At 39.3% G+C, this 14829-nt stretch overlaps 1 protein-coding gene across 2 annotated transcripts in view; it reads left to right on the top strand.

Annotated features, from left to right (window-relative positions):
• The window catches only part of itgb3 (integrin subunit beta 3), a 71985-nt gene that overhangs the window by 35290 nt on the left and 21866 nt on the right, over window positions 1-14829 (top strand). For both annotated transcript variants that reach the window (XM_062958179.1, XM_062958180.1), the window contains 7 exons: window positions 2693-2882; window positions 3171-3423; window positions 6833-7004; window positions 7320-7481; window positions 9276-9371; window positions 10511-10600; window positions 12179-12313. In XM_062958179.1, the coding sequence (XP_062814249.1) occupies window positions 2693-2882; window positions 3171-3423; window positions 6833-7004; window positions 7320-7481; window positions 9276-9371; window positions 10511-10600; window positions 12179-12313 (1098 nt within the window). The remainder of the gene's footprint in view (window positions 1-2692; window positions 2883-3170; window positions 3424-6832; window positions 7005-7319; window positions 7482-9275; window positions 9372-10510; window positions 10601-12178; window positions 12314-14829) is intronic.

The following is a 14829-nucleotide window of genomic DNA, read 5'->3' as shown; positions in this document are numbered from 1 at the left end:
ACTCTTTCCTTCCCTATCTTTACAGCAAAGATTAGTTCTAGAAGCGACGGAATAACCCTGCTCCTCTAACTAGATTTCCTATTCCAGATCAGTATAATTCAATACTTATCTAATTTGGATAGGCTTAGATTGGCCTGGTTTTGAGGATGATTTGTCCCAGTTAGCTTTGCACAGCTCCAGCATGTTGGAAGACTATAGCCAGAATGAAGCTCTAAAATGGAGACTAGACCCTGGTAAAAAGGGCGGTCCTAAGATGTTGCACTCTTTGACCAATCACTGCAAAGAAAACTGCAGCCAGCTCTTGCAGATTCCAAGCCACTTTTCCTAGGCTTTTGCAGCCAGAGGCTCAAACAAAATGTAAAGGAGGGAAAACAAACAAACGACCAATAGGTAAGGCAAACCATCGTCCTGGGGGACGGAACAGATATACTTCTCAGTCATTTGTCCAAGATCATGTGTAGTATGTATGTATAGAGCAATGTAATTGTATCCATACTTTTTAATGAGACTAAGTATTTTTATATATGCAGCCTTTTTCAATGGGAGCACACCACGTATTGTCTAAACTGTATTTCTATTCCCTGAAAAGGTTGTTTTAAATGTTTCCCATCAAAAGGGAAAAGCAGTCTGAACATCATCACAGGCACTTTGTCTTTGGGTTCTTCTCTTGCTTCTCCTTTGAATTCAGAGAAAAGATACTCTATTGTTGCAAATGCACCAAGATCTTTGCAAAGATTGGTGAAAATAAAAAGATAAAAACTAGAAGATTCTACACTCCACCAAATATTCTGAAGTATCATGTTGAGCCTTTGTCAACTTTTATATTTCCTCTTTCTCCTGCTTTTCTCTCATAGTGTTCCACTTGCTGCATGTTCACCCTTACTCCTTTTTTGGTTCGCTTTTTGTCCCCTGCAGTGTTCCTGCAACTAATAGTCTGGAGGAAATGATAAAACATTAGGGGCTGGTTGGTTTTTTCTCTTCCCAGGCAGCTATTATATTTGGTGACAAAGTGTTATCCTGCTTATAGAATTATTGATTCTAAGGAAAACAGGATTTCTTGCCAATTTTTCAGGGCCACTGTATGTACAAAATTCTTACGATGTGGAGTTTGGGCTGCAATAACTGCTACACCCACTAGATTTTTTATAATTAAAGCAGATTTTTGTTTTATCTGAACAAATTTCAGTCCACTTTGCTTTCAGTTTTAAAAAGATTGGTGTGAAAACTATTAGGCTTGCATAGAGAACAGCATTTTAAAGCCCCCAAACTTGTAATCAAATTAATAAGAATGTATTATTTTCCTCAAATATGACACATACGTAACTCTTGCATTTAACAGCTTCTAGTGGCTCCAAGTTGGTTTATGGACTGACTTGGAGCCACTGAAGCTGCTAAATGCAACTTGGAGAGTTCTTTCTGGACACAATTCAAAAACCTAGTTCTGGTTTTATGAAGCCATGTGGGAACAGGGCAGAGCCTGAAAAGGTAGAGAGTGTATGACTTGTCCAAGGCCAACCAGTGGGTTTTCATAGTCAAATGGGGATTCAAACCACTACGCCACACTGGATCGCAATAACTTTTATTAGCTGAAGGATGGCATAAGCATATGAAGTAAAACAAGCAAGTTTCTTTGTTTGCAAGCTCAGTTATTTCCATACTAATATCATAAGACATTATTACGAGATTGGAACCGATGTGGTGCAATGGGTTAAACCCTTATGTGGCTGTACTGCTGACCTGAAGATCTGAAGGTCGGCGGTTCGAATCCGCAAGACAGGGTGAGCTCCCGTCTATCAACTCCAGCTTCCCATGGGGTCATGAGAGAAGTCTCCCACAGAATAGTACACATCCAGGCATCCCCTGGGCAATGTCTCTGTAGGCCAGTGGTTCTCAACCTGTGGGTCCCCAGATATTTTGGCCTTCAACTTCCAGAAATCCTAACAGCTGGATGGGATTTCTGGGAGTTGTAGGCCAAAACACCTGGGGATCCACAGGTTGAGAACCACTGCTGTAGACAGTGAATTCTCTCACACCAGAAGCGACTTAATCATTTCTGACACTACAAAATTTTTTACAAGATTTGTATGGTAATTCATAGTTTGTTACTGCTTTAATTCTTTTAATTATTTCATCCTTAAAAAGCTCTTTGGCCATATGCCTTTCTGCCACACAGAATTTGCGGGGAGGGGGAGGGGGGCTTGCTACCGATTTAAAAAGATAATGGAGCCTGAAGAAGAGCCAAGGGTTGCAAAAACAGCATCAATGAGCCACAAATTGCATTTTGCCTATCTGGATTCAGAGACGGGTTTATACCACCAACCCTAATAACTCAAATGAATACTGTGGAGAGCCTGAGGATCAGTGGAATGGCCCTAAAACTCCTCTAGCCCTAAAACTGAGGAGAAGGGGAGCATGGGAAGCCCTCCTATGTTGGCCAATGAAATGAAAGTTTTAGTTCATTTGGACAAAAGAACAAAACAGCTCATTCAGAAAGGCCTCGTTTTCGGAAGCCGTGCTCAAATGGGGCCATACGAATGAAACAAACAAAAACAGATAGTGATTCTATACAAAAACACACAACTAGTATTTATTGGCATCATATCAGCACTAGGACCAAGTTAACTGACTCATAGTCTCCATCTGTGAGAGAACTGTTCATCTTATTGCTGGTCTTTCTTTCTCCATCTGACAGAACCTGCCACAAGGATTCTCTCGATGTGACCTGAAGGACAATCTTCTTCAAAATGGCTGTACAAGTGACTTTATTGAGTATCCAGTCAGTAGCACCTACATCCTAGAGAATAGGCCCCTCAGCAATAAAGGATCAGGGAGTGAAATCACCCAAATGACTCCACAGAAGATTGAGCTCAACTTGCGGCCAGGTAAAGCAGGATACACAACTTTTACCATTTATGAGTTACTGTAGGAGAGGAGGATTGCAACCAATTATACATTCTGAATCATGAATACCAGTAGTATCTCAGGTATTGACCAGGCATGGTCAGAAATTCCCATAATGGGAAAGTGGCTGCTACGTTGTTGTATGTATGCTGTTCAGTGTTCGGCCAGCAGACATGGTTAATCAAACATTTAGAGAAAAGGAAGGTGGCCAAGAATCTCTTAGGGAAAACCTTACCTCCTCACACTTTACTCATACGTTAACATTTCAGATGACTCTCAAACCTTCACGGTGCAAGTGCGGCAGGTGGAAGATTACCCTGTAGACATCTACTATCTGATGGATTTGTCCAATTCCATGAAGGATGATCTACGTAACATCCAGAACCTAGGTACCAACCTGGCCTTGAAAATGCGCACAGTGACCAGTAACCTGAGGATTGGCTTTGGAGCCTTTGTGGACAAGCCTCTGTCCCCTTACATGTACATTTCACCTCCGGAAGCCATCAGAAATCCATGCTATGAGTAAGTTCTCTGCTGAAACACAGTTGGATTGCTGTGATCCCTTTGTAAAAACATGTTGTCTTAAATGCTGCTTCTTAAACTGTGAGTCCCAACCCCAATTGGGGTCCCTTAGCTCTTTGGCAACAGTAAAAGGTTTCTGGGTGCCACCCATTTACATAAATCTATTAGCCACAACATGCAGTGTTTGCAATGGACCCTACAAAAAATACTTTAGCTGTACTCTACAAAAAAGAAAATCAGCTTGTTTTGGAAGCCTTGCTAATTTATTTTCTGTAATGTTTGATTTTTATACCTATTTTATATATGTAATACATGTATATAGTATTTCCTATTTGCATTTTTAAAATGTTTCCATAGTTTCAGTGCATTTTTTTCTCCCAAACATGCTGCAGGCCTTGTAAATCTGGGGATGTTGCAGGTAAGGTGCATTTCATCTTGCAATACATATCGAGAGGTGCAAAATAGACATTTCAATTTACTCTTTTGAATCTAATGAAATTATTTTCAATTGCATGTTTTAAATACTTCAGCATCAATATTAAGTGTTGTTAAAAGTGATCAGGTTGCCCAATGAACCAGAATTCATAAGTCGAGATCCAGTACAGTGGAGTCTCACTTATCCAAGCCTCACTTATCCAAGCTTCTGGATTATCCAAGCCATTTTTGTAGTGAATGTTTTCAATATATTGTGATATTTTGGTGCTAAATTCGTAAATACAGTAATTACAACATAACATTACTCCGTATTGAACTACTTTTTCTGTCAAATTTGTTGTATAACATGATGTTTTGGTGCTTAATTTGTAAAATCATAACCTAATTTGATGTTTAATAGGCTTTTCCTTAATCCCTCCTTATTATGTAAGATATTCTCTTATCCAAGCTTCTTCTGGCCCATTATCTTGGATAAGTGAGACTCTACTGTATATTTAGGATATGCTAGAATAATTAAACTGGATTCTACAGTTGGACAACTGATTATACAGTAAGCACTAAGAACTTTAGCTCACTCCTTCCACTATGTTAAAGTTGTGATAGAAGGTTGCATGTCCATGTGCAATAGGAATGGTTGAACAATCACACTTCTGAGGAAGTGCACCTGACTGTGCCATTAATGATCAACTGAAAAGGAAAACTTGTTGAGATCTATGTTTAATGTCAGTGCACACAAAAGAAAGCATCCTCCTTAGTCGTAAATGCAGTTGGGCAGAGAGAATGCCTTCACCAGCACAACAGCTCTGTAAGAGTACAGTTACAAAATACTAAGCGGTTACACAAGTTGAATACTGACATCATATCTCCCCTTCTTCCTACCCAAAACTCTGTGAATGAGGCAGGACAATTGCACATCAAAGCCTTATCTGTCAAATTTCCTGAAGTGATGCCACAATCTGTACAAATTTCAGCACTATTGTGCTTTGTTTTGTTTTTTGAAACCCAGCTATAGAGGACAGCTCCACGGGGCACTCAGTTTGTGTGAAATTGCTCTCTGTGTGCTTTTGACAGCTTTCCATTCACTGGCTATTTTTTTGTGGTTTTGTACTGGGATGGTGAACATTTCCAAGTTGCTCTGCAGGAAGCCATACAAACAATATGCAGCTAAGGAGCCCTCACAAAACTGCATTTCTAAAGAGGTTGTGTGCCTGTGTAACACAATTTAACGTAAGCAAGTAATTGGAGTTAATTGTTCCAAAGGTAACAATTGTTCCTGAGATTAAGTCCAGTCATTTCTGACTCTGGGGGTTGGTGCGCATCTTAATTTCTAAGCTGAAGAGCTGGTGTTTTCCGTAGACACCTCCTAGGTCATGTGGCCGGCATGACTACATGGAGTGCCGTTACCTTCCCACCGGAGCAGTACCTATTGATCTACTCACATTTGCATGTTTTCAGACTGCTACATTGGCAGAAGCTGGTGCTAACAGTGGGAGCTCACCCCTCTACCCAGATTTGAACTGCCGACCTTTCAGTCAGCAAGTTCAGCAGTTCAGAGAATCAATGGAAAAATGTAATTTCTCAAGGGAAATAATATAAGTGCAAAAAACTGTTAGGATTTATGAAAGTTGAATAGCAGATGACTGAGACTTTTCTCTAGTGCTTTTCTTTTATATTAATTTTTTTCCTTATGAACATGTTATATTTACATAGGACTAAGGACTTCAAAACCAATGGTAGTATCTTTTATAAAGATTTTTTGCAGTGTCAAAGTCAGAGGAAAGTGTAACGTTGATTTAATGTGAGCTGTTCTGGGGTCTTTTTCAGCCAGAGTGTGGGGTGAAAAAACTTTAAATCAGAGTTGGGTAACTGTAGACATGATGGACTATTTTTCTTTCCTGAGGCAGGCTACAGCAGCATATTTCAGTGTGCCAAAGTGACCTGATGTCATTTCTGGCTACTATTTTGGCCATTTTTCTTTCTTTTCCCCCTCCTTCCCCCCTACATTCCTTTTTCTGTTTTAGGAAGATGGGATAGCTCAAGTTAGAGAGCTTTTTAGATGGTTTTTGGGAGATTAAGGGTCATTTAATCCTGCCTTAAATAAAATGGAATAGGTATCGAGCCCTGAAGTTTGAGGTCCATTTTTGAACTGATTGCTAGAACTACAGAAATGATTAATGCCAGATTAATTATAACCAGTCTCAATTGACTTTGCCCTCAATAAAGTAATTCCACAACTAAATATAATGGGATGTTGACCTCACATTTCCTGTATTATCTGTCATTGCTTGAAATTGCTTCAGGAAGGAAAATAAAAACTATAAGAAGTGATAATATAGAAAGAAAACAGGAGAAAATGGTACCACTCGCTGGTGAAATATTGTTGTCATATCTTCAGGGATTTTTTTTCTTCCTCATGCACTATTTCTGTTTCACAAAACTGAAAAGGGCAGACATTTAGACAGTCCTAGTAGCACTTCAACTTTGGCTATTTTCCATTCAGGTTGACGTATTCCTGCTGTATAATGTCACCCTTCATTTATTTTCACTTCTCTGCAGCCATTACATTTTTGACTACAGTCCTTAGCATAAGAATAAATTCGAGTAGTATTGTTACACCATGGTGTTTTCATACAAGAATATTAAATCAGCTTGATCCTAGTGTCTCGGCAGACATATGAATCCTCTTTTACTTGAAGCTGTAGTTCAAAACCTTACATTTTCTAAGCTCAGTTTTGCATTATCATGAGAGAGAGAGACAAACACACTCCACCTTTCCCTGAGTTATATATACTGGATTACAGCCAGAAGTGGAGTAGGGAATTCTTTGTCTGTGTCTCAGCTCAAGGGCAAGCACTGAGGTGTGCTATTTGGAGAAGAGGATGGTTCTTCGTATCAGTGACTATGCCATTTTCAGACAAGCCCTTCGGTCTCCAGTTCCTTTCTCTTGTCCTAAGTCTATCCTGTTGCTTTCTAGCTTGAAACCACCAGATAACTACTGCCTGCCAATGTTTGGCTATAAACATGTGTTGGCACTTACAGATGAAGTTCAGCGTTTCAATGAGGAGGTGAAAAAGCAGAGTGTGTCAAGAAACCGCGATGCACCTGAAGGCGGGTTTGATGCCATCATCCAAGCTACTGTCTGTGATGTAAGTGCCACCTACCTTTCCAGCCTTTCATGGGTCAATACATGGATTAAGAAGAACTTCCTAGTGATGTATGTGTATCATATATCTGGTTGCATATGGAAGATATATCAATTGGATTTCCCAGAGGCACCCAAAATGTCTTGGGGCAGCCTTGTGCTGAAAAATTATCTGCCATCCAGATTGGAGTTAAAGTATTAAAGCTATATCCATTTTATACTAATTGATGTTAAATCTATGACTTTGATTATTTCTTTATGGGTTATACTTTTCTGTGTGGATCATGCACACTATGCTTTCATTCTTGTTTTGTTTCAGGAAAAAATTGGCTGGAGACCAGATGCCTCCCACTTACTGGTCTTCACTACAGATGCCAAAACACACATTGCTTTAGATGGGAGACTAGCCGGGATTGTTACACCCAATGATGGGCATTGCCACATGGACAGCAACAATGTATATGAAGCTTCAACCAGATTGGTGAGAACCTTGTTTTGCAGATACAGAGCTAGGACTACAACCACTACAAGGATCATCTATATATATAAATGTACTGTCCGGTTGTAGGACCAAATTAACAACAAAACCACTGGAGCAAATAATACAGAATTTGGCAACAAAATGCCTCACTACCCGATGACTGACCACTATAAAGAAAAGAAACATATACACACAGAAAAGGACTTAAACCCACCAAAATAAACAACATACAGTGCATGCGTAAGAAATACTGCCCCAAGCCCCGAACCCCTCCACTGCGTGGGAAAAAAACCACCACCAAGGACAACTGAAGAATGGAACCCAACCGGCTCTTCCGATGTCCTCCCCCCAAACTTGGAGGCACATGGCCCCTGAGAAGACAGTGGGCAGGCGGGCAGGGGTAGGAATCATGTAACCTAGGGAGAAACCTCCTAAGAGGGATGGGGGTGCAGGCCAGCGACTGTGCCACCCCATCCCACCCCCACTTTCAGAACGGTGATTGACAAGCCACATAGGACTAAAATCTACACAAAAGTGGGTTTAAATGTGTTTCCTTTCCTGTCATTTCAACCAATGGCTCCATTGAGTCCCAGTATCCAGGGCAGCAGAAAGGAAGCCTGTTCCCTCTTCCTTAAGTCATCCTTTCACATATTTATACATGGCGCTCATGTCTCCTTTCAACCTTCCTCTGCAGGTAAACAGACCCAGCTCTTTAAGATACTCCTCATAGGTATTATTAATCTTTTTAGTTGCCCTCTTCCTCTGGACACCTTCCAGCCCTGAGTCATTATTTTTACTATTATTATTATTGGGTTGCTGTGAACCATGAAAATGAACAAAGCCTGGCTCCCAGCATTAAAAAAAACTCTAAAATCAGGACAGTAAATAAAGAACAACACTCTGAAAACGGGAATTCCAGACAAGAAACAACCAGAGCCAGCTAACATCTCCCAACAAAGGATTCCCCCAGGGAGGAAGCAGCTAGGTTTTGAAGCTGCAAGGCCATTAAATGCTATTCAAGCTGGCCAATTGCAGCATGCACACTTCCCTCCAACAGACAAGAGTTCTTTCTCCCACCCTGGACATTATTCCACAGGTATATAAACCCCGCCACAGCAATGTGTGGCCGGGCACAGCTAGTGTATTTGATGATACATTTGGACAATTATAAAAGATGTAGAATTACATATTCCCCCACCCCAGCTTATTGAGACTAGTGGACCTCATGAATACCTAAAGGAGTATACTAAAACTAGGGACAGCAGAATAAATTTGTATTGTCCCAGTAAAAGTGAAATAGGTGGAAAAGTTTACCTCAAATGATGGGAAACAGTTTTTTCCCTTCCTATAACAATATGCCCAAAGGCAACACTTTTCCCAGTTATGTGAAAGGGGACACATGCAAGGATTCTGCTGAAATGGAGGCCAATCCTACTTCTTGCCTCTGTAGAGCGCTATTATGGAGAATGTTCCTAATTGCATAATGTTGGTACTTCATCTGCATAATGCCAACTATGAAAGTATGACAGCATGCTGGGATAAATGGAGTGGACTCTTGTCTTGATTAATTTATTTAATATAATACCTCCTTCACTTTAGAAATGCATACATAGATGCATAGATAGTTCTGGTATCATAATCAAGTTTTTCTTTTGCTTAGTTGTTGTCTCTGAGGAAAAGAGAATAAAGACTACAAATGCCACTTTCTTCTCATCCCTATAATCCCCAGTTGTTGTTTCCCCCCCAATGAGACATAAGTGACATTAGAATTTATCTATCTTGCCCTTTTCCAAGGATTACCCGTCTCTTGGTCTGCTGACAGATAAACTCTCCCAGAAAAACATTAACTTGATTTTTGCTGTGACTCATGGCATCGTGGGACTTTACCGGGTAAGTGGGCTTACTGAGCTTCTGTTTGCTCTGAGATTACTGGACTGTGATGTTGTGGGACATCAGCACGGAAGGATTTAAATAAAATGCAATGAAGTGGCACAAATAAAAGTTTTTTGTAGATCCTCCAAGCAAATGTTTAAATGACATGCAATAGTTTAACAAAAATTTGGAGTCTCTATTGTTTAACTACGATGTTCCATAGAGCTGTACTTTGGCTGCTCCTTATAAGGGAGACCTCCAGTCTATTACTGGACTGTATTCAAAGCTTTGTCAGGTTATTAAAACCAGCTAGGGCTTGTGCTATGCTGGCAAAACTTTTGAGAACCTGAGATGGCTCCATGTCACACTGAGCCAGCAGAGTAGGCCTTTGTGGAGGAAAAATAACACAATGGGAATCTTGTCATAGTCTTCTCTTTATAATAATTTTTATTAAGAGAAAAAAATTAACTACATAAAAAGTGGGGGCACATTTTTGGTAAAGGAAAGTAGGAAAAAGGGAATAGAAAAAGAAAAAAAGAGAAAAGAGGGGGGGGGAATATCCAAAAAAGGGGGAAAGATGAAGGGAGCAACATGGTGGGGAAAACAAAGGGATAGTCTGTACTTCCATTTTTCTTCTTTGCAATATTTTAAATCTCTTGCAGTCTTCTTTTATTTTTCTTTATTTTTCTACCTTCTCCCCAATTCTTCAACTTTTCTTTAGGATCTTCCATTCTTATATGTGTGTATGTATCTATATATACCTTTATGTATGTGTATATGTGTGTGTGTTACATCTTCTACCAAAGCTTTGTCTTTCTTTTATATTTTCATATATTCTTTAAATAGTCTCCAGTCTGTAGATCTAATATGACCCCTCAGTACTTTTTTCAGTAAAAATGTTCGTCTATCCATGTCCATAATATCCATTATTTTAGTTGGAACTTCTCGTTTCCATAATTTAGCATAGACTATTCTTGCTACAGTGGTCAAGTAAACAAACAGAATATCTTTATTTCTGTCAAGTTTCTCTACTTCATCTATCATACTTCATCTCTCTTCTTCCAGCCCACTTGTTGGAGAAAATGTTGGCCCAAAATAGCGAAGTCTCATCAAGTTTTTCTTAGATTCTGCTTCTCCGCTTACTGCTTTCTTTCCAGAATTATAGTGAGCTCCTTCCAGGCACCACAGTAGGGACCCTGACAAGTGACTCGAGCAATATTCTGCAGATTATTTTGGATTCCTATGGGGTGAGTAGTAGTACACCAGTAGTGACATACAAAAGATTTGCTGTGTTATCAGCATGACTGACTCAACTATAGAAACAAATTAGGCAACCACCAAGGATGTCATATTAAAGCAAGTATGTTGTGGAATAAAAACACTGCCTATACTTTGGGATGAAGTGCCTAGATCAGCGTTTCTCAACTTGGAGGTTGGGACACCTGGGGGGGGGTCATGAGCGGGGTGTCAGAGGGGTCACCAAAGACCATCAGAAAACACATATTTCTGATGGTCTTAGGACCCCTTTGGCAGAGAAGGCTGGATGTAGGTGAACTACAACTCCAAAATCAAGGTCAATGCCCACCAAACCATTCAAGTATTTTGTGTTGGTCATGGGAATTCTATGTGGAAGGTTTGGCCTAATTCTATCATTGGTGGGGTTCAAGGGGCTCTTTGAGTGTAGGTGAACTATAAATCCCAGCAACTACAACTCCCATATGTCAAGGTCTATTTTCCATAAACTCCACCTATGTTCACATTTGGGTATATTGAGTATTCATGCCAAGTTTTGTCGAGACCCATCATTGTTTGAGTCCACAGTGTTCTCTGGATATAGGTGAACTACAACCCCAAAGCTCAAGTCAATGCCCACCAAACACTTCCAGTATTTTCTGTTGGCTATGGGAGTTCTGTATGCCAAGTTTGGTTCAGTTCCATCATTCGTGGAGTCCAGAATGCTCTTTGATTGTAGGTGAACTATAAATCCCAGCAACTACAACTCCCAAATGACAAAATCAACCCCCCCCCCCAACCCTACCAGTATTCACATTTGGGCGTATCGGGTATTTGTGCCAAATTTGGTACAGTGAATGGAAATAGATCCTGCATATCAGATATTTACATTACAATTCATAACAGTAGCAAACTTACAGTCATGAAGTAGCAACAGAAATAATTTTATGGTTGGGGGGTCACTACAACATAAGGAACTGTATTAAGGGGTCGCGGCATTAGGAAGGTTGAGAAACACTAGCCTAGATTAATTTTAGTATCTCATTTAATTGCAGACTAATGCCCAGACCCTTCAGCTGCTTAGGTGTAATTAGAATTGATAAAACTGAAAATAGTCTAACAGCTCAACTAGCTTTTGGGGGAAAAAAATGTGGTGTTGCATGGAAGTAGATTTTAAACTGCCCCGGGAAGTAAACACTAACAGTTTCATCTGAAATTACAATTCTTTTAAAATAGAGGGACCAGAAAATATAACTGTCATAACAATGCATTGCAATGTTATCTGTTTTTTCCTTCAATAATTTCCTCCAGATCTGAGGGAATTGGGAGGCAGTTTTTAATGTATTTGGTAGAGAACAACTGCATAAGTAATCTGTTTGGTGCACATAGGTAAACTCTATTTAATCCATCATAATCAATTGAATTACCTCCAGTTAGATAGATTTAAAAGGCAGAAATGAGGAATGGGGTAACTGGAGGTGATGGCATTAGATCAGAGGTTTGGCTTTGCCCAATGTCAAATTGGGAAGGTGTATTAGAGTTTTTTCTATCTCCCACATGGCTCAGATGTTGTCATTATCTTTTCTTTTCAGAAAATCCGTTCCAAGATCGAACTGGAAGTACGCAATCTGCCAGAAGAACTCTCCCTTTCATTCAATGCCACCTGCCTTAATAATGAAGTAATTCCTGGAGTTAAGTCCTGTGTTGGGCTTAAGATTGGTGACACGGTGAGTTGCAGGGATACATCTCTCAGCTCTAGGGCAGTAATGATTTTAAAGGGTTGTGTAGGACAGCTACTGTCCCATGTCTATCAGAACAAACATTTCTATAGTCTAAAGGAGTAGTTCCCAACCTTTAATCCTCTAAGTTGGCAGTCATGACTGGGGCTTATGGGAATTGAAGTCACAAGCATTTAGAGGACCGAAGGTTGGAGACTACTGATCTAGAGGTTATAAATACCTCTAAATGATATTTTTGTTAGTTAGTACAATGTTGAACCTGATCTCTGTGTTTTAAAGCATATGCGTCAAATTCAAGGCCTGCGATCTGAATCCAACTCTCCATGTCATTTTATGTAGTCTTTCAGATGCTGGATTACAACTCGTACATTCCCCATCATTAGACATAATGATTAGAACTGATAGGAGTTGTGACACAGTAACATCTGGAAGGCTGCAGTTTGTTCTGTTTAGTCAGAATAGTAGGGTTTGAATTTAGATACAAGCCTATGTATATGATGCCTGATTTTAAAATGTTCTTTAACCTTTACCAAACTGTAGAACCACAAGTGCTGTTGGGTTGCAATTCCCATTATCCCCAGTCCATATGATGGATAATCAAAAGTCATGGTAGATGTTGTTCAATAACTTCTGGGAACCAAACTGGGTAATAAATAAAAAGCACGAATGATTATGTTTTATATATATATATATATATATATATATATATATATATATATATATACACACACACACACACACACACACACACATACATACACATACACACACACACACATATACATATATGACCCTCTGTATCAGTGGTTCTCAACCTGTGGGTCCCCAGGTGTTGTGGCCTACAACTCCCAGAAATCCCAGTCAGTTTACCAGCTGTTAGGATTTCTGGGAGTTGAAGGCCAAAATATCTGGGAACCCACAGGTTGAGAACCACTACTCTGAATCCATGGATTGAAGGGCCCTTTGAAGGCAACCATAAGGCTGGTGGATTTTTGTTTCCTTCTATTCCTATGTCTTAGTCCACATTTTGAGTAAATTTGGTGCTTTTGTGCAAAACTACAAGATACAGCAGTTGTGTTACACCATGTCCAGTCAGTTCTGCGTATGCACATATCGAACAGCCCAAATCCCAATATCAGTCCACAGATGCATATCTGGTGCTCAACAGCTGTGAAATAAAATCTGTGCCTTTTCACTAATGTTAATGTCAAAAAGACATGGGATGCTGGAATTAAGCTCCGTATGATTTTGTGCAGCAATGATACAGATTCTCTAGGTAATGAATAACATATGTAGATGCAAAGACACAAAGTGCAAAGAGAGAAAGAGAGATAGTAGGGATGTGTGATTAATAAAAAGTTTCAAAAGTCATTATAAAATGAGATGCTGGCGCTTCATTTCTAAGGTGTTTCTAAAGTATCATTAGTGAAAAATTTGTTACTATAACGAGAGTAACAAAATTTTGTTACTATTTTGTTACAGTAAATTGCGTATAATTGAACTACTATAATTGGGGAAACTTCAAGGGCTCCTTTTCCCCTCATTTTTAAAGCCATTGGGCTGGAACTTGCTACCATGGTAGAACACATTTACCACAGTTGGTACACCAAATTTGAGAATGTTTCACTTATCCACAAATTCTTGGTGAATTTTCAGAGGTTTTATAAACAACATTTTTTTAATAATAAAGAAAATCTGTTCCAGGTTTGAAAGTGTTATTTCCTATTTAATAGTGTAGTCCTTACTTTGAAAGTAATTGTTCTACTTCAGAAACTTTGTTTTGTGGCACAAACTTTGTTAAATTGGTGGAGATGCAACAAGATGCTATAGTTAAATGTGCTATAGCATGATGTCCTGCCCACAAAGACAAAGTTTTGGCAGTTTAATAAACTTTCAACATGTTTCTATGATAGAACCAATTAGGAAATAACATTTATAACCCAGGAACAATAATCATAGTAAATATACAATCAAACCACTCCCGGCAGATGACCACCCAGCCTCTGAATAAGAAAATCTGTTCCTAGTTTCACAGTGTTATTTCCTGTTTAATTGTGTAGTCCTTACTTTGAAAGTCATTATTGTACACCAGAAATTTTGTTGTTGTGGCACAATTGGTGGAGACTCAACAAAGTAAAATGTGCTATAGCACAATGTCTCTCCCACAAAGACAAAGTTTTTGCAGTTTAAATAAACTTTTTGTATGTTTCTATGATAGAAACCCTTTATAACCCAGGAGCAAAAATCATAGATAAATATGCCATCAAGGATTATCTAGACCAATCCCCTTCTTTCAAGCAAAAGGGCATTATCTAAACTCTCCTGACTTCCATCCTCTAAACTAATTAATATGCTTCCCCTATTGAGTTGGAGGGGACCCCCAAGGACCATCCATTTAGAGATTTCTTCTCAGTACAAAGATTTACTTACTTACTAGAGAAGTATCAGTCAGTAAGTACGAATTTAACTAATTTGATCCAAATTATGAAGACAAACTTTAAAAT

This window comes from Anolis carolinensis, chromosome 6 (assembly GCF_035594765.1).
Source record: "Anolis carolinensis isolate JA03-04 chromosome 6, rAnoCar3.1.pri, whole genome shotgun sequence".
Taxonomy (NCBI): domain Eukaryota; kingdom Metazoa; phylum Chordata; class Lepidosauria; order Squamata; family Dactyloidae; genus Anolis; species Anolis carolinensis.
This window is presented reverse-complemented; position numbering and strand designations above follow the sequence as displayed.